The 17,720-nt window shown below is 46.6% G+C and overlaps 1 protein-coding gene across 1 annotated transcript in view; it reads left to right on the top strand.

Moving 5' to 3' along the window:
* cbl (Cbl proto-oncogene, E3 ubiquitin protein ligase) overlaps window positions 1-13,946 on the top strand; it is a 58,867-nt gene extending 44,921 nt beyond the window's left edge. The window contains exons 5-16 of the mRNA XM_042343842.1: window positions 1,378-1,499; window positions 2,164-2,301; window positions 3,213-3,300; window positions 3,866-3,997; window positions 4,786-4,989; window positions 5,585-5,719; window positions 6,233-6,613; window positions 7,695-7,783; window positions 8,405-8,569; window positions 9,162-9,259; window positions 10,736-10,909; window positions 11,289-13,946. Coding sequence (XP_042199776.1) covers window positions 1,378-1,499; window positions 2,164-2,301; window positions 3,213-3,300; window positions 3,866-3,997; window positions 4,786-4,989; window positions 5,585-5,719; window positions 6,233-6,613; window positions 7,695-7,783; window positions 8,405-8,569; window positions 9,162-9,259; window positions 10,736-10,909; window positions 11,289-11,551 — 1,989 coding nt within the window. The 3' untranslated portion in view covers window positions 11,552-13,946. The remainder of the gene's footprint in view (window positions 1-1,377; window positions 1,500-2,163; window positions 2,302-3,212; window positions 3,301-3,865; window positions 3,998-4,785; window positions 4,990-5,584; window positions 5,720-6,232; window positions 6,614-7,694; window positions 7,784-8,404; window positions 8,570-9,161; window positions 9,260-10,735; window positions 10,910-11,288) is intronic.
* The last annotated feature ends 3,774 nt before the right edge of the window (window positions 13,947-17,720 follow it).

Here is a 17,720-nt window from a genome sequence, read left to right as displayed (position 1 = left end):
TTGGGGTTTAACAGGCACTGAATGGATGAGACCAAGTTAGTCTTGTGCTACGAGTTTAACATCTAAACCAGGACACGGGGACTGGGATTGTAGCCAATGCACAGGCTGACAGGCAGTCGGATCAGGACTTGGACACTCTGTCGCTGAAGATGCTTACTGCTGGGTTTACATCCAGTGTTCTTTAAGATCAGATTTTAAAAAAATCTTTATGGATACTATGTGCTCACAAAATACAGTCGATTCACTTTACAGTATATTCTGTGAAGCGCTTTGAGACGTCTCGAAGATGTGATAAAGCGCTGTATCAAATGTAGTTATTATCAATACTGCTGCTTTCATCTGTTCATTACTGTTAGCAAAAGTAGTGTTTTCTGCTCTGTTCCCTCTAATGTACAAACAGTTAATAATAAGAGGAAGTTTTGAGAGGAAATGTGACTAATTTTAATACAAGGCCCAGTAAACATGGGAATGTCTACTGTACAGCTTGTTCACTGACCTCAAAACTTCACCTCATCTTGTAGAAAACTAGCAGCAGCCTAATCTGCTGTGGTTGGGTGAGGCTGAGCAGCTTTAGTTGTGTATTTCCAAAGCAGACACTTGGGCAGAGGAAAACCCTTTGATGTAGTTTCAGGATCTTCCAACTCCACTCAGTATAGCAGCGGCCGTTAAAATCCTCTGGTGTGATATTCTATGGAATCGTAGTGGTCAGAGCACTCAGCTCGCAAGTGAGAGGACCTGGGTTTGATTCCCAGGCGGGCTAAACGTTAGGCAATTTTCTTGTTAGCCAATTGGTGGATCGCTTTTCCCGGGGTAGTAATCTCTTAAAAATAATAATAATCATAATTATTTGGTCACTCAGTCCACCACTGTTTGTGGGACACTGCTGTGCACAATTGGGTGCCACGTTTCACCCACAAAATATACTGTCAATTCATTTTACAGTACATTCTGTGAAGTACTTTGAGATGTCTCGAAGATATAGCAAATGCAAAGATCATTATTTTAATGATCTACGCTGATATATTAAGCCACATACCTTAGTTACAGTGTGAAGGTCAGAGAACAGGAGCGATTGCATGTTGGATGGTGCAGTTGTTTAATGCTGTACTTTCACCTGAGTGTCAAGTGCAGTGACTGTATTCGTAGGCAAATAAATAACTGAACAAGCAGACAGGACCTCAGTTTTAATGTCTCGTCTTCAAATGAAAGCATCTCCCAACAATACAGCCATCCTGCCATATTGCCCTGCAGTGTCAGTCTTGACTGTGGGCTCAAAAGTCATCACATAGAACTTGACCCCACACCCAGAATTAAAAATATCACCCTCTGAGTCAGACTGTGAAGCTGTGGTCTCATCTTGTATGCTTGTCTCCTCAGCCATGGTCCTCGCTGCTCAGGAATTGGAACTCGCTTGCTGTCACTCACCCCGGCTACATGGCCTTCCTCACCTACGATGAAGTCAAGGCAAGACTCCAGAAGTTCATCCACAAACCCGGCAGGTAAGAGTTTGTAGGCTGCAGTAACATCTCAGGGGAGAGAGATCTCCACAACTATGTGCTGTCGGTTCATTTGAAATTCACAGTTTGTGCCGAAAGCAATTTATACTTCCTGTAAGTTGTGATTGAGTTAGAGTGTTAGAGCTCAGAGGGAGGCAATTTAGCACATCTGAAAGAGATAATTTTAGTTCCACATCCCCGCTTATCTCCCCATCACACTCCCCTTTTTATATTTTTCTTTTTCAAATATTTTCCTAACACCCTTTTAAAAGCTGTGACGATTTCTGTTTTGACTGTGGTTATTATAATAATAATCCTTGCATTTGGTATCATACCTTATCACATCATCAAGACAATTCAAGGTGCTTCACAGGATATACAGGTTTCACCCACAACAATACAAAGTCCCTACACTTTACAGTATATGTTGTGAAGTGCTTTGAGACGTTTCGAAGATGTAATAAGGCGCTCTATCAAATCCAAAGGTTATTATACTGTAAAGTGGAGTGACTGCATTTTGTGGACAAAATACAGCATCCAATTGTGCACAGCAGTATTCCAAAACAGCCGTGGATTGAATGACCTGTTGTTATTGTTAAGAGGGGGAAGAGGAAAGCTGTGGCTTGAAGTAAGCTCTGGAGACTGACCAAATGCTTCTTTCCTTCAGCTATATCTTCCGCCTGAGCTGCACCCGGCTGGGCCAGTGGGCCATCGGTTACGTCACTGCAGACGGCAACATCCTGCAGACCATCCCCCACAACAAGCCCCTCTTCCAGGCTCTGATTGACGGGTTCCGCGAAGGATTGTAGGTTACCAACTTCTTGAAAACTCAGCAGCTTTGATTGGAAATGAATGGCCTTACACTTTGATGATCCTTCATTGTTTTACCTGCTAACACCATATTGACTTATCTGCTCCCTCCACTCAGCAGGCTCCAGGCTGCTCCACACGCCCCACCCGGCCTCCCCCACCGTTGGCAGTCGGGTCTTCAGCTGCTCTGCCCCCACTCTTTGGAACGCCATCTTTCAGTCCCTTCGCCTCACTCCCTCCGTTGCCTCAATCAAGGCACATCTCGAAACCCTCCTCTTCGACTGCCCCTTTGGTCACCCTCCTACCCCCACCCTCCCTGCCCTCCACCACTCCTGATCCAAACCCCCACCTCTGGTCCAAATCCCTGATTGTCCAGGCCTTGGAATGTTCTCCTGACATGAAAAGTGTTGTGTAAATGTCAGCTGTTGTTGTTTCGCAAGCATGAAAAAAGCATCTTGTCACTAACGGATATAATTGCCAGAAGCAATGTTACTTTGTGCTCATCCAACATCCTATGCAAATGCCATTGAGCTTTGTTATTTCTCAGTTTGTGTGAATTATGGAAATACAGGTTTGTCTGTGACACAGTGAGCCAGCCCTGTAGTGCACTCACTTGCTATTATTCAAGAGATAGAGCGTGGGTAAACACTTGCTATGCAGGTAGTTGCTAGCACACATTCTCTGAGTGTCTAAATCATAGAAGATGGGTGTGCATTTTGTTATTTTTAGTAATATGTTTCTGCTTGTTCCTCATTCTGGCCATCCAACCTTCGGCGAGCCAGTCTTTAACCTTCAGTGTCATCAGAGGCGCACATTGGGAGTGTTGGGGTGTGGTGTGTGGGCATGTTGACTGTACATGTGAGATCAGTGTTGTGAATGTCAGACCTGCTTCTCTCCCTGCTCTAGCTACTTGTTTCCTGACGGACGGAGTCAGAATCCGGATCTGACTGGCCTGTGTGAGCCCACACCACACGACCACATCAAAGTGACCCAGGTAGGCAGTCGCTCACGCTGAGCTGCCGCTCTTTCAGTAGCTTTTAACAAAGTGACATTGCTCCTGGCAGCATTGTATTACTTAATGTGGATCATCTGTCAGTGCGTTGAGTTCAAAAGAATTTAAACCATGGTGATGTTCAACTCCAGGCTGCCAACCGCTCTAAAATGTCCAGCAGCCAAAGGAGGTAATCATTCCCCTCGCTCCTCCTCCAGTTTGCGAAGGGAGGTTTTAATAATAAATTCTTAATGTGTAGGATATCTTACTTACTGTTCCAATTATTCACTCCTTGTGAAATATGTGATGCTTTTCTGGAAACTACTGCAAATAATTCTTTTTATGTCACTGTGAGAATACAATAGGAGAAAGCATTTAATTCCCCGAGCTTTATCCGCAAACAGTCCAGTGTTTCATGGTTTAAGTAACCCACGATTGCCCCATTGTTTTCCCAGCGTGCTGTGCAGCGCTCATTGTGTGATATGACTATCAAGTATTTAATGTATTGAATTGCACGAAGTCCACGCCAGTCTTCACTAACTCAGCCTGTGCCTGCCTGCTCTGCTAGGAACAGTACGAGTTGTACTGCGAGATGGGCTCTACCTTCCAGCTCTGCAAAATCTGTGCTGAAAATGATAAGGACGTGAAGATCGAGCCGTGTGGTCACCTCATGTGTACGTCCTGTCTGACATCCTGGCAGGTAGGAAGTAAAGCAGCTCAATGGGACATTAGCATCAATAATGTGTAAGTTGTGTGTAAACTGTAGCTCAGCGGTTAAGCACTTGCCTTGCAAGCGAGAGGACCTGGGTTTGAGGCCCGAGCAGGACGAAACCTTAGCCAAGTTTCCTTACTGCAGACGCCTCTGTTTACTTAGGGAACCCAGTTGTTAGTCAATTGGGGGATCACTTTTCAGGGGGCAATAATCTCTTCAAATAAATAACAGTAATTTGATCACTCAGTCCACGACTGTTTTGGGACACTGCTGTGTGCAATTGGCGGTCATATTTCACCCATAAAATATAGTCACTTCACTTTACAGTATATCCTGTGAAGTGCTTTGAGATGTCGCAAAGACATGATAAGGCGCTAAATCAAATGCAAGGATTATTAAGGATTCTTATTATTTATTATCTACCCGATTCTCATTCCTGTTCTGTGTAGAGCAATCTCGAGAGCAGATATCAGGGTGTCTGAACCCTGTCTGTTCTCTCGTTATTAAGGTAACCTCTTGCTTGTCCTGATGTGTGTCTGGAGATGAGAGGACAACGCTCTGGAACCCTATCCCGCAATCACTCCGCCTCACCCCATCTCTTGCCTCCTTTAAGTCCTGTCCTCTTTGACCATGCCTTCAGCCACCCTCCCCCCCGCCTTCCATCCCTCCTGACCCCAACTCCCAGCTCAGGTCCAAAATCCGATTATCCAGCGCCCAGGAACACCTTTCTGACATTAAGGGCGCTACGCAAGTGTAATTTGTTGTTGTTGTTGTAGGAATCGGAGGGTCAAGGCTGCCCATTTTGTCGCTGTGAGATAAAGGGCACTGAGCCAATCGTTGTGGACCCATTTGACCCCAAGGACGGACCAGGCCACGGCCGTCTGGGGATGGAGGCCATGATGTCACCCTTGTACGACGATGATGAAGATGAACGAGGAGAAGACATGCTGTTCATGATGAATAAATTGTCTGTTTCCAAGGTGACACTTACTCGCTGGCCCTTTTGTCTGTCTCTTCCTCTCAGCGAAGCTTGTGAAGGAGTCACTGGCACCAGTGCAGTTCCAGGCTCATTCCTCAGACAAGTATCTAATCAAACAGTAACCATTCTATGTGACTAGAAAGCCTTCAAGAGAATGAACCCCTTAGCCCTACCCCAACCCCGCTGGCCTTGTGACACTCTCGCTAGTTGCTCTGAAGGCTCTTTCCCCTCGTTCTCTGCTGGTTTGGACTTTGCCGACATCTCTGGTGGTGCTCTGCTGCCACCTGCAGCCGGCAGGGTAAAAGCAGGCAGCAGCTCCACCTTTAAACACCTTTGTGTTCAAAATGACTCACATTTCCCTAGAAAAAAACAGTCACTACACATGACAGTACATTGTGACGTGATGAAGCGCTATAAGAATACGTCCTTTTTATTATCTTACTTTTTTTCTGTTTGCTGTTAGGATTAACTGCTTTGCTTTGCAACGTAGTGGCAGCATGTGTGTGGAGTTCAGGCACTGCATGTGTTACATACCGATGACACTGATTCTTTGAGATTTGCTCAAGTTTTTAGGTTATTGTTTGTTTCTCAAACAGACTGAGCGGCCGGCATCTCCAGTTTCCCCGTCTCCCAATTCCGCCCTTCCTCCAGTTCCTCCACGCTTAGACCTCCTACAGTACCGACCTTCCACCAACTCCAGTGCTCCCAGTGCCCAGTGTGTCTCACCCAAGGTAGGCGTTCAGAGCGTATTGCTGGGTGATGCTTCCAAGTGTGGGTGCATGGGCAGGAAACAGGGTGGGAGGGGGCCAAAATATTCCTGTAGCTCAGTAGTTAGTGCACTTGCCTTGCAAGCGAGAGGACCTGGGTTTGATTCCCTGGCAGGACGAAACATTAGGAAAGTTTCCTCACTCCACACACCTTTGTTTACCAAGCAGTAAGTCGGAATCCGGTTGCTCGTTGATTGGCAGATCGCTTTCCGGGGGTAATAATCCTTCAAAAAAAAGTTAATAATTTGGTCATTCAATCATCAACTGTTTGTGGGACGCTGCTGCGCGCAAGTTTCCGCGTTTCTCCCATAAAACATACAGTCACTACAGTATATCCTGTGAAGCACTCCACATGAAAAAGTGTATGTTAAATGCAAGTATTATTGCCTGCCCTTTCCCCACGATGAATTATTGTATTTGAATGTGCGAAGCATTGATAAGCAGAGTGTAACTCTTTCTCTCTCTGTCCCTGCTCAGGCCTCCACCAGCGGTCTGCACAAACAGGACAAGCCTTTACCTCTTCCTCCTCCTCACCGCGACCTCCCGCCTCCCCCACCAGACCGTCACCTGGCCCCGGGCACTGATTCCCGGGTGCAGAGGCGGCCATTGCCCAGCACACCCAGCGACCTGCTGGCCAGAGACCGCCCGCCCCCGGCACCTCCCAACCGCGTGGGGGAAACCTGGCAATCGCGACCCCTGGGGGCCAAACCCCCACTGCAGACCCTGACTGCAGGGGACCAATGGGCGGGACGAGAGTTATCAAACCGACACTCTCTGCCCCTGGCCCTCTCAGCCCAGATGGACACCAGACCTGAGGCCGTTAGGCACAGCAGCTCTCTCGGGCTGGAAGTTACAACGGTGAGCCATTCATTTAACTCTTGTTACTCTTGGGTGTTAGATTCAGACCTGGTAGCGAGGACTGTAGCATGATGGTTAGGAGCTGGGTTCAGTTCCCGAGCAAGACGAGACGTTGGGCAAGTTTCCTTACTCCACACGACTCTGTTTAGCTAGCAGTAAGTAGGAACCCTGTTGGTGAATTGCTTTTCCGGGGGAAAAATCCCTTCGGTTAAAAAAAGACATCGAAATTAGCTGGAGGAGAGTCTGGACTCTGCAGGAGTCTGGACAGCATCTACTGAAAGCCTGCAGTCTCCGAGCTTAACCTATATTTATTGCTGACAGATACAGTGTTCGTGTAAAGCTGTGTAGTTTGTCAGTAGCTGAAGAGTTGGGATGTGATAAGGAGGTGGATTTGCCTGGCAGTGCTGACAGCAGCTAATTCTAAGTGATTGAAGCCAGTTACCTTGGAGAGGACAGAAGAATGAAACTAACAGCTTCTTCTTCCTGTTTAATGTGACGTGCTTGCGGCTTGCACACAGAGTGAGCTTGAGTCCAGCTCTGGCTGTCTTGGACTGTGTTTGGTTCTAAAGTTTATCTGTCCGCTCCCTCCGCTTGCGGGCTCCAGCCTGCTGCACGTCCCCTGCCCGGCCCACCCCACCATCAGCTCTCTGCCCCCACACTTTGAATCTCCATCCCACAGTCCCTTCACCTCCCTTCTTCTTTTGCCTCCTTCAAAGCACATCTCAAGACCCTTCTCTTTGACTCTGCCTTCGGCCACCCTCCTATCCCCATCCTCCCGCCCTCCACCCCTCTGATCCCCCCAGCTCGGTTACAAATCCCTGACTATCCAGCACTTTGGGACGTTGTCCTGATGTGAAACGCGCTGTGTAAATATCAGTTGTTGTTATAATTACCACTTGCTGATGAGACTGAGTCCGCAGCGTGTGTGAGGAACCTGAGCAGGAGCCGCTCTGGTCTTTGTACTGAGCAGCTGTGGAGACTGGGGGAGGCTCTGCTGTTGAGCGGTGCGGCTGGGGTTAGGGTGGTCAGGGCAGGGAGAGCCAGTGCCCAGCTCTAACTCACTGACCTCTCACTGTGGCAGGGTTACCCCATGAGTGACATCACAGAGTACGACCGCTCCAAGGTCAAGCCGTCCATGTCAGCCAACGCCATCTACTCGCTCGCTACACGGTGAGTGCTGCCCAGAGACACCATTCCCTCTGGGGGGTGGTGGAGCCAGAACAAGGGGTAACATCTTTAAAATTAGACAGAGGCCATTTAGGAGTGAAATCAGGAAGCATTTTTCTATGCAAAGGAAATGTGGAATGCACTGCCTGCCCCAAAAATGCTGTGCGTTAGGGCCAGATCCATTCAACTTTTCAAGACTGAGGTGGATAGATATTTGTTAGGTCAGGCTATCAAGAGCTGTGGGGTAAGGGAGGGTAATTGGAGTTGAGGTAAAGATCAGCCATGATCTAATAGAATGGCAGAACTGGCTTGAGGGGCTCAATGGTCTCTTCTTGTTCCTGTGTTCCACAGTGGCTGGTGTACGGAGTAACTTAGTAACTTAGAGGAGAATTTTTATTCCACCTTACGTCAGAGTATCCTAAAAGAGCTTCATAAATAATTATTGTCTGATTATTGTTTCAGTTGATGAGAGTTACTCATGGCATAACTGTACAGTGTCACTGTTTATACAGTGGCGAGTGAGGGTAATGTAAGACACTGTTACTCAGGGACATATTGCAGAGTTTGAGTCGTGCTGACGAGAGATCAGAAATGAGATTATTTTCTGCCGTGTGATGTGCGCAGGCCACTGCCAAAGCCTTTAAACACAGAGGAACGTTCAGAGAGCAGTGATGATGAAGATACGGACTACATGACTCCATCCTCACTGCCAGTGCACGCCCCGCTCTGCGCTACGTCCTCCCTGGATTCCAGACTCTCTGTACAGGCGCTAAGAACCTACAACTATGGGTAAGTGCTGGTTGGGATTACTACAACAACAATTTGCATTTAGATAACGCCCTTCACACCGGACAGCGTCCCAGAGCGCTTCCCTCAGTAACAGAGTGCTTGAACTCCTCGTGCTGCTTGTGGAGTTCTGTAGCGTAGTAGTTAGAACGCTCGCCTTGCAAGCGAGAGGACCTGGGTTCGAAATGGTAGGCAAGTTTCCTTACTCCATAGACCTCTGTCTCCCTAGCAGTAAGCAGGAACCCGCTTGTTAGTCGATTTGCGGATCGCTTTTCCGGGGTTAATAATCCTTTTATTAAAAACATTTTTTGAAAAATTTGGTCACTTAATCCACAATTGTTTGTGGGACGCTGCTGTGCATAATTGGCTGCCGAGTTTCGCCCACAAGTTATACAGTTAATTCACTTTACAGTATGTCCTGTGAAGCGCTTTGAGACGTCTTGAAGATGTGATAAGGCGCTGTATCAAATGCAAGGAATGTTATCATTACCTGTGTAACAGAGTGCTGGGACTCCTCATGCTGTTTATCCAGGGGACTGGGCGGAGGGCGCTGTGGCTCTGTGATTGATCATTGGGTCTTTTATCTTTTTATTAGAATGTTGTCGACAGAGCCGGACGCACTGGGACCACCAAGCGAGACATTCACAGCCTCGTTTCAGACACTCAACGCTGACTCACAGCTGCCCACAATAGGTAACATCTGGGCACTCGGCCTGTGTGAATTGTGTTATGTTTAGGAAGCAGATACAGCAACAACAATAAGAAAGTGGTGAAAAATGTAGGTTTTCTCTTATGAAAAGCAGAGCCTTGTTTTAAACGTGTCGGTCACTCGCTTGCATGTTCACAGCTAATCGTGGAGTACTGTAGCTCAGTGGTTAGAGCGCTCGCCTTGCAGGCAAGAGGATCTGGGTTTGATTCCTGGAACTGGGTGAAACATTGGGCAAAACATTGGGAGTTTTGATATGTTTTAACATTACAAGCGCTGTAGCAAATGCAAGAATTATTACTTCTGTCCCAATCACTTCACCCTTTTAAGTAGTGTTCACCACCATTATTCCTTTTTTGAAAAAAAACTGAGCAGTGACAAAGTCCTGTGGTTTATTTTTGCTATGCTTTTTTCTACAGAGATGGAAAGGTCTGAAGACCTGAGGTTAATGGTTGTTCTATGTGTACTCCGGTTAATTCCTTGCCCTTTTGTTACTTTGCTCACCAGTTCCTGAATGGTGTGTTTGCTGAGTTTATTATAAGTCAGTCAGTTTTCCTTCACCTTCTCCTAATTTTTCTTCTTCCTGATGTTAGTGGCTCATTCTGCCCCTTCCACCAGAGCCCAAATACTAATTGTTGGCACCTAGCTTAAATCAGGTAACAGCTCAGACCTGAGCTATTCCTAGCCCAGTTGCTCCATATCACACTGCAGGCTAATTATTATCAATGGAGTCCTGTAGCTCAGTGATTCGAGTGCTTGCCTCTCAAGCGAGAGACCTGGGTTCAATTCCTCGCAGGGCGAAACCTTGGGCAAATTTCCTTACTCCACTACACACGCCTAATCCCTCAAGAAAAAAAACAATAATAAATTGGTCACTTCAATCCACGGCTCTCTGTGGGACGTTGCTGTGCGCAATTGACTGCTGTGTTTTGCCCACAAATATACAGTCAATTCACTTTACAGTATATTCTGTGAAGCACTTTGAGACGTTGAGAAGACATGAAAAGCGCTATACCAAATGCCAGGATTATTATTAATGAAGTTTGCCCTTTCCTTTGATCGACTACTAGAGTCCTGTAGCTCAGTGGTTAGAGTCCTCGCCTCAGCAAGCAAGAGACCTGGGTTCAATTCACGGGGAGGGCGAAATGTTGGGCAAGTTTTCTCATTCCACACTCCTCTGTTCACCCAGCAGTAAGTCAGAATCCGCTTGTTAGTCGATTGGTGGATCGCTTTTTGGAATAATAATCTCTTCAAAAAAATTAATAATGATAATTTGGTCACTCAATCCATGACTGTTTGTGGGACGCTGCTGAGCGCAATTGGCTGCTGCATTTCGCCGGCAAAATACACAGTCTGCACTTTACAGTGTATCCTGTGAAGCGCTTTGAGAAGTCCCGAAGACGTGATGAGGCGCTGGGTCAAATGTAAAGATTATTATTAATCGTGTTCTTCTCACTCTGCAGATAATGGTGATTGTATCAGCTGTGACGGTGCCGAGCGGGAGGAAAGTGTTGAGGACGGAGCTTACGACTTCCCAAAAGCCCCAGTGCCGCTCCCGCCTGCTCGCAGAACACTGTCGGATACTGCGGCGTTCCGAAGAATAGCCGCTGATCCTGATCCCTCAATTCCCACTGCAGGTGAGTGCAGCTCAGCTCAGAGAGCTACGTCGGGCAGCGACCTCAGCGCCTCCAGTTATACAGCGAGCTGGCTCGGTGTCTGCATGTCTGATTGATCCAGCTTAGAGCTTTAAATACAAATGTTTCGCTTACAGAATACATCGTCAATTCACTTTACAGTATATTGTGTGAAGCACTATATCAAAGGCAAGGATTTTTATTATATTAATTAATGTGGCATTTTCGTCCTATCATTTGTTCTGTACAATAGCTGGTTCCAGCCATTTCCAGTCACAAACCCCAAACTTGCTGATCAGGACTATTGATGTTGGGGCTGAATTCTTTTCAGTGGCTGATCGGAGGCCTCATGACCGTCTTTATGCTGTTTGTATTCCCTCAGATTCCTCCGTGCCCGAAAGACCTCCCAAACCGTTACCTCGCCGGATGAATTCTGAGCGCAAGGCCACTCCCAGCTGCTTAAACAGCTGTAACGCTCAGCCTTCTCCCACTCTGACTGCAGAGATTGATTGCCTGCTGAGCCAGGGCTACTCCTATCAGGACATTCAGAAAGCTCTGCTCATCGCACAGAACAACGTGGAAATGGCCAAGAACATTCTGCGGGAGTTTGTGTCCATCCAGTCCTCTGCGCACATTGCCACATAGCCGTCCGTCTGCCCCTGTGAGACAGGACACTGGCTCGGGCAGCCTGACCCTCCTCGTGGGTAGGGTCTGGTGTGAGCTTTGGCTGGAGCGCCACTGAGCACCTCTAACCTGCTGCCTCATTGACTTCAATAACCAGGTCTGTGCAATTACTGAATTACTAAAGGACAACTGCTCCCTGCCTTGTGCCTGCTCCGGCTGTGGGTGTGTGTCGGGGGGGGGGAAGAAGGTGTTTAAAAGTTTTCCAGTATGTGAACGAATCGTTAAAACCTGTGACCTTGACCAAGGTGTGTCTTGAAGAGGAGAGTTAACATACCCAGGAATGCCAGGTTCAGTGTGTCTGATGTCTGGCTCATTCAACAGGGATGTGTAGTGACCAGATTAATGGCCGTCTACCTAAAATGGCAGCAAGGTTTTACAAAGGATTGGTTTTCAGATCTCCTAGTTTCAGACTCCAATAACATCACGCTGGGTCTGTTTACCCCACCTCCTTCCCCACCCCCACCCTGAGATGCAGTGAAGGTTGGACCAATAGATCCTACCAGTAGCCCAGTGTGTATTGGTCTGTCATTCACAAGAAAACCAGTGGTCTATTTTTCTAAAAAAAGGCAAAATAATTTGCACAAAGAAACCTGTAGTTAAGAGGTTGTATTTATACAGTATGAGGTTGGGAGTGAGAGGTGGGTGGGTGTGTACATATTTGAGAGAATTTTAACCTGAGGCCAGTGGTCCCAAAGTGAACCTAGTGATATCCTAACATGTAGCTGAATAGGTTTCCTATCAAATTGGAATCATTTGGATGTTTCTCTTTGTCCATGGGATTAGCACGAGATTTGAATGTAAATATGGGAGAGAGGGAGAAGAGTCAGGTAGGTGAATGTTCCTTTGCCTCATATCAGCATTCACTGAGCAGGTGCTGCGTACCTTCCTCAGTCCATCTCTGCCTCGGCCCGGCTCAGCTCAACCCCATTGTCACTGGTTTGCCCGGATATGTTTGCGCTTCAAACAACACTTTCTCCAAACCTGCAGTTTAAGAAAGAATCCATTTGTGAATTGTTCTGTCACATGTGAGTGTTGCAATTGCTCTGGTGCCTCTGCAGAGGCCTGCAATCCTACCTGGCTTTAGCCTGCAGCATCGTTTTGTCTTAAAATTTGAAATTGCGCAGATGGATTTAAGAAATCTGCAGAATTCAGCTCGATTTTAAATATTAAGTCGCTTTGTGTTGAACTCCGCCACTGTTAGGCGCTCTGGGCCGCTAGCCTGTGTGAGAGGCGCGGTGTAAAATGCAAGTCGTTGTTGATGATGGTCCCAGACGCTGGGGAGGAGGTGGCATGAGAGGCTGCGAGTGTGCGGGCTGTACCAGGGGGCTGATTCTACCTAGTCTGAGCATTTTACATACTACACAGGGAAACTCTGATAACATGTCAGCTCAGAGGAAAATAGCTCAAATGACTACTTAACAGATTTGGCTAGCTTTCCAAAGTACAATTTCTCCAAAGTACTCAAATAGCTGGGATATTGAGGGAGTGATTAGTTTATGTGGGGTTAATGACTTATCCCAGGTGCCCGTTGTCAGAGTCCTCACTGTAAAAGGTTAATTGATCAATTTGTGTGAGTTGGATCAGGAGCTGTTCTGTTCCATGCTCGGAGCAGCTGCTGTTTACCTGCAGTGAGGCAGGACATTCCTTCCCCGTTGTGTGTGAGTTCCCTCTGGTCCTGCTGAAACACAGAGCTGCCCGGGACTCTCGTCACCAGCAGCTGGTTGTAGGCTGGTTGCAGTGTGTTGCGGCTCAGTCAGGTGAAGTCATTTGGTTTGCGTTTGCTTAGTACAAAAAACTGACATCCAGGCACGAACACACAACCGCCTGCAGCAGTGAAACAAAACAGCAAATTTAAATTGTATCAAGGCGTCAAAATAAAGTGTTTCCCTTTTCATTACTTTACAGCCCCAAAATAATTGTGATTTTTCACACCTGTTGAAAGGGTTGGCGCTCAATGTGGACCTTCTTTGTGGCACAGGCTGATTGATCATTAGTTGTAATGTCCCACTGCACATGTGGCACCTTCCCTCTCCCTCTCTTTGCTTGTGTCTGACTTTGCCCGTCAGTTGCTGGGATCAGGTTCTTGGCTCATCATTGTTCTAAGATCATCCTTGCGAGTTGCCTTAGAATGTCAGTATCTGTCAGGATTATCGTGGTCCCTTGTCCCATCGTTCTTGATCGTGACCTGGTGTTGTGTATTCAGCTGTAATGTTGTGCCTGTGGGAATGGGGAGGAAACTCTGTCTCTCATAGTTGTACAGTTGAAAACTAGTGTGTCCTCTTGCCAACAGAGCATGTGGGGAAAGATGAAGTGAATCCAATTATCAGTCAGTCATACATTAGAAATTCACTTGAATGGGGGTGGGTGGGGGTATTGAATGGGGGTGGGGGTAATGGGTGGGGTTATTGAATGGGGCTGGGGGTATTGGGTGGGGTTATTGAATGGGGGTGGGGTATTGAATGGGAGTGGGGGTATGCAGTTGGTAGCTAAGGATCCAAATGTGCCTTTTATAAACTACTGTTATTGCATCTCGTTGATTTGTAGTTAAGTCACTGGTTGGCACAAATAACTGAACTGAACTTGCCGTTCACCTCCTTTATTTTTTCTCTCTCTCTCTCTCCCCTTTGTGTGCTGGAATACTGATCACGGTTGATCATTCATCTGCTGTGAATGTCAGTAAAAGATGTGAAAAATTGAAATGTTATTAATGTAAAAAGAAAACATTTTTATTAACCAAAGTTGCAGAGTATTTAGTTATCTTCCCCGGAGCTGCCAGTCACAATGCCAGAATCCGTGATGCTTTTTTTTTCCCTCTCTCCTCAATGACTACTGAGTAACTAGTTTTTATTCCAGACAAACATAGCATTTACCAACTTAATTGTCCTCTCGCTCCAATCTCCTGCATTGGAATAAAATCAGGTTCAGCTTATTCCATTCCAGTTCCTACCAAAGCTGTGCTGAGGAGAGGGCGAGTGGTGGACTTGGAATGGAGACTCCCCGGACAAAATCATTTTTTTACTCAAGGTGTTGGGGTTAGTTAATTATGTTGATCAATGGCAATCTGTGTGGATTTAGCTGGTTAGACACCAACAGTCCCCAACGCACACTCTGGGTCCCCCCAAACCTTGGCTCTTGCCAACCTGCGCCTAATGCTTTCTGGAATTAGATAAGCAGGATGTGTCCCTCCAGGGAGCGACGGGGTGGCATTCCATTCCAACAATGTATCTCTGGGATTTCCATGTGTAGATGGGATACATGGAATTCTCAGCTTGGTTTGACTGCTCGTAAGCACGGTGATGGGTTTCCACGTGTGTCAGACACCTGGCTGACCAAAAAAAACAATTGATTATCTCACTGTAGCTGTCACATAGCCATTGTCTCCCACACCTGCCGCTCACAATTTGATGAGCTTCACGAGTTGCTCTCTCCACCTCACTGGGTGAAACGCCATCGAATCCGTCAGGGAAATGATCTGCTGCGAGAACCTGCGGTGTCAGCCACAGCTCAAGAGGCTTCCACAATCCTAAACTCTGAGCCAAGAGTGAGGAATGTGAGGGAGAGAAAAAAAGGACCAGACCTGTAGGAAGGGAGGTCAACTAACCCAGGATCGGAATAAAACCAGACGAGGTTTCCTGTAGAATGTATGAAAGTCTCTGGTTAAACTAGAGTCAAGCATGGGTTCTTCCTACCCCAGTAGTGTGACTTCCCCTTGCCCTGCAGTACGGGAAACTTGAGGGGTACATGTACCCCACCCTGTGGGACCTGCTGGGAGATTCGCCGTGTCGTTGTACCTAGCACTGAGGACTCCTGAACTAGCAGCCAAGAGCATTAACCTTGCCAGTGCGGCCTTTGTAACTTCCAAAGTGCCCGTGGGGCCCTGGGTGTCACAGGAGAGAGAGAACTCTCTGAACTTTCATGCGTTATTATTGTAAATGTAGAAATGTACAGAATCACTGGATGTTTGTTGTGGTATTTTTAATAAAAATACTGCAACGTTTTAAGATGTTACTTTGAAATTGCTACTGTGGTCCACGATGGGGTTAAACTAACGACAGGTGAGGGCCGGCCAGACCAGATACATACCTGTGGCCTTCACCACAGAGGTGATCCATGTGACATGTAATGCCCAGTATACGTGTAGGTGTGTATACATACACATAAGCGTGTCTGTATATGTATGTGTACACATAAGCATGTCTGCACACGTGTGTAGACACATGTTCATGCACTCCCTTGTTAGTCTTGACCATCTATTTCAAATGTTTAATTTCTTAAGANTTTTTTTTACAANTTTTTTTCTGCACTGACGTAGGCAACTTTTTATGATGACCTTTCACTTTGTTCAGGGTTTATGTTTGGCTTTGCGATGTATGATATATGTCATTGTTTTTTAAACCTCTAACCTCATGGCAAATTACAAAAGTTGTGCAATTAATTTATATTCATAAGAGCTCTCTGACTGTTAGTAAGTAAGTGTTTAAGGAATGATGAATGGAACGTGCTATTGTGAACTGATGTAATAAAGTTGTACTTAAATTGCAACCTTACACTTATTTCTGGCTGTTTATTCTGGATGCACTTTTTTCTCCCTCTTTACCACACAGTCTGAGGTTATTTGATCCATTGTTTTAGTTTTGACGTTTGATCTTCGATGGTCATCTATCCTAATCCCAAATCGCTGCTCTTTCCCTTACCCTCTAATCCACTTCCTCTGCATGTGCATCTTATTCCCTTTGAGGTGCTCCAATAATCACCCCCTGGCAATTCATTGCCTGCTCTGACAACTCTCTCTAGTGACTTGGGTGCTTGGTCTCATTGTTGGTCAGACTCCTTGAATGTTTCTGGGTTTTCATGACTTTCATCCCCAGACAATGATCTGATCCTGACGTCTTGCAAATAGGAATAGGCAAAAGCGGCTTCTGATTCCGGAATTCTGCACAGCGGTGAGTGTCCAGCAGGTGGCACTAGGCTCCATGCTGTGTAATGGTGCCCAGGTCCTCGTGCCTAATACTCTCTGGAATTAGGTAAATAGGGTGTGTTCCTCCAGAAAGAGAGGGTATTCCATTCCAACAATCTTAGCTCTGGGATTTCCATGTGGACGTGGGATGCATTGAATTCTTAGCTTGGTTTGGAGACTCTTAACCAAGGTGACGGGTTTCCACGTCTGTCAAGACAAAGGATTAACCAAAAACGAGTCTAATGACAGGCATCCAGTTGATGGAGGTTCAAAAGCTGAAGCATCTAATTCCTGCTGATTGTTTAATATGTCTAACAGAGAGTTGCTCCAGTATGTGCTGAGTGGGTGGAACCTGGGACAACTTTGCCAATAAAATACATGCTCGTGGATACTATTTTTAGTAACTTTTGAACTTTTTGCAGTAGTGTGATTTGAATGTCTTATTTATGTTGGCAGTGGTTTGATAAGTTCTGTTTAGCCTGAACACATTTTGAGTGTGTGAGATCAGTTATGTTCAGCTCCCTTTCCCCCTCACCACTTGCACACATTAATGTATAAAGTGGACATGTTTAGTGAGCAACTTGAATTTTCTAAGTGGATCTGTGCTGTAAATGTAACTGTGTTTGTGGGCAATTTACTAGCGACCTCACCTTGTTTAACACACAATTGGTTAAACCGTTGGGTTGGCCTCCTGATGCTACTCCGGTCGCTCCTTGGAATTTCCTTCCGCCTGTCCTATCCACGAAGTCCCTGCCTCCAGTCACTTTCCCCCAGCTCAGCGTTGTGCTCAACCACTGTCAAACGCTCTGGGACGCTATCCTGCATGAGGGGTGCAGTGTAAATACAAGTTGTTGTTGTTCGTGCTCAGTGGATGCACAATCCACCGCACTGAGCCAGTCCGGAACCTTGGCATCTTGTTTGACCCTCACTTGTCTTTTCTACCCCACATCCATGCCATGGCCAGCTCTGCCTTCCCCACCTCCTCAACATAGCCCGGCTCAACCACTGCCTCACCCCTCAGGCCGCAGAAACCCTCATCCACGCAATCATCATATGATTGCGTGGATGAGGGTTTCATATGCTCATCTACACCAACTCCCTGCTTGTCGGCCTCCCCAACTCTTACCTCCACAAGCTGCAGATCATCCAGAACTCTGCAGCCCGTGTCCTCTC

This window comes from Callorhinchus milii, unplaced genomic scaffold, assembly GCF_018977255.1.
Source record: "Callorhinchus milii isolate IMCB2004 unplaced genomic scaffold, IMCB_Cmil_1.0 Scaffold25, whole genome shotgun sequence".
Lineage (NCBI taxonomy): Eukaryota > Metazoa > Chordata > Chondrichthyes > Chimaeriformes > Callorhinchidae > Callorhinchus > Callorhinchus milii.
The sequence above is the reverse complement of the archived record's forward strand: the minus strand, read 5'-3'. Positions and strand labels throughout refer to the sequence as shown.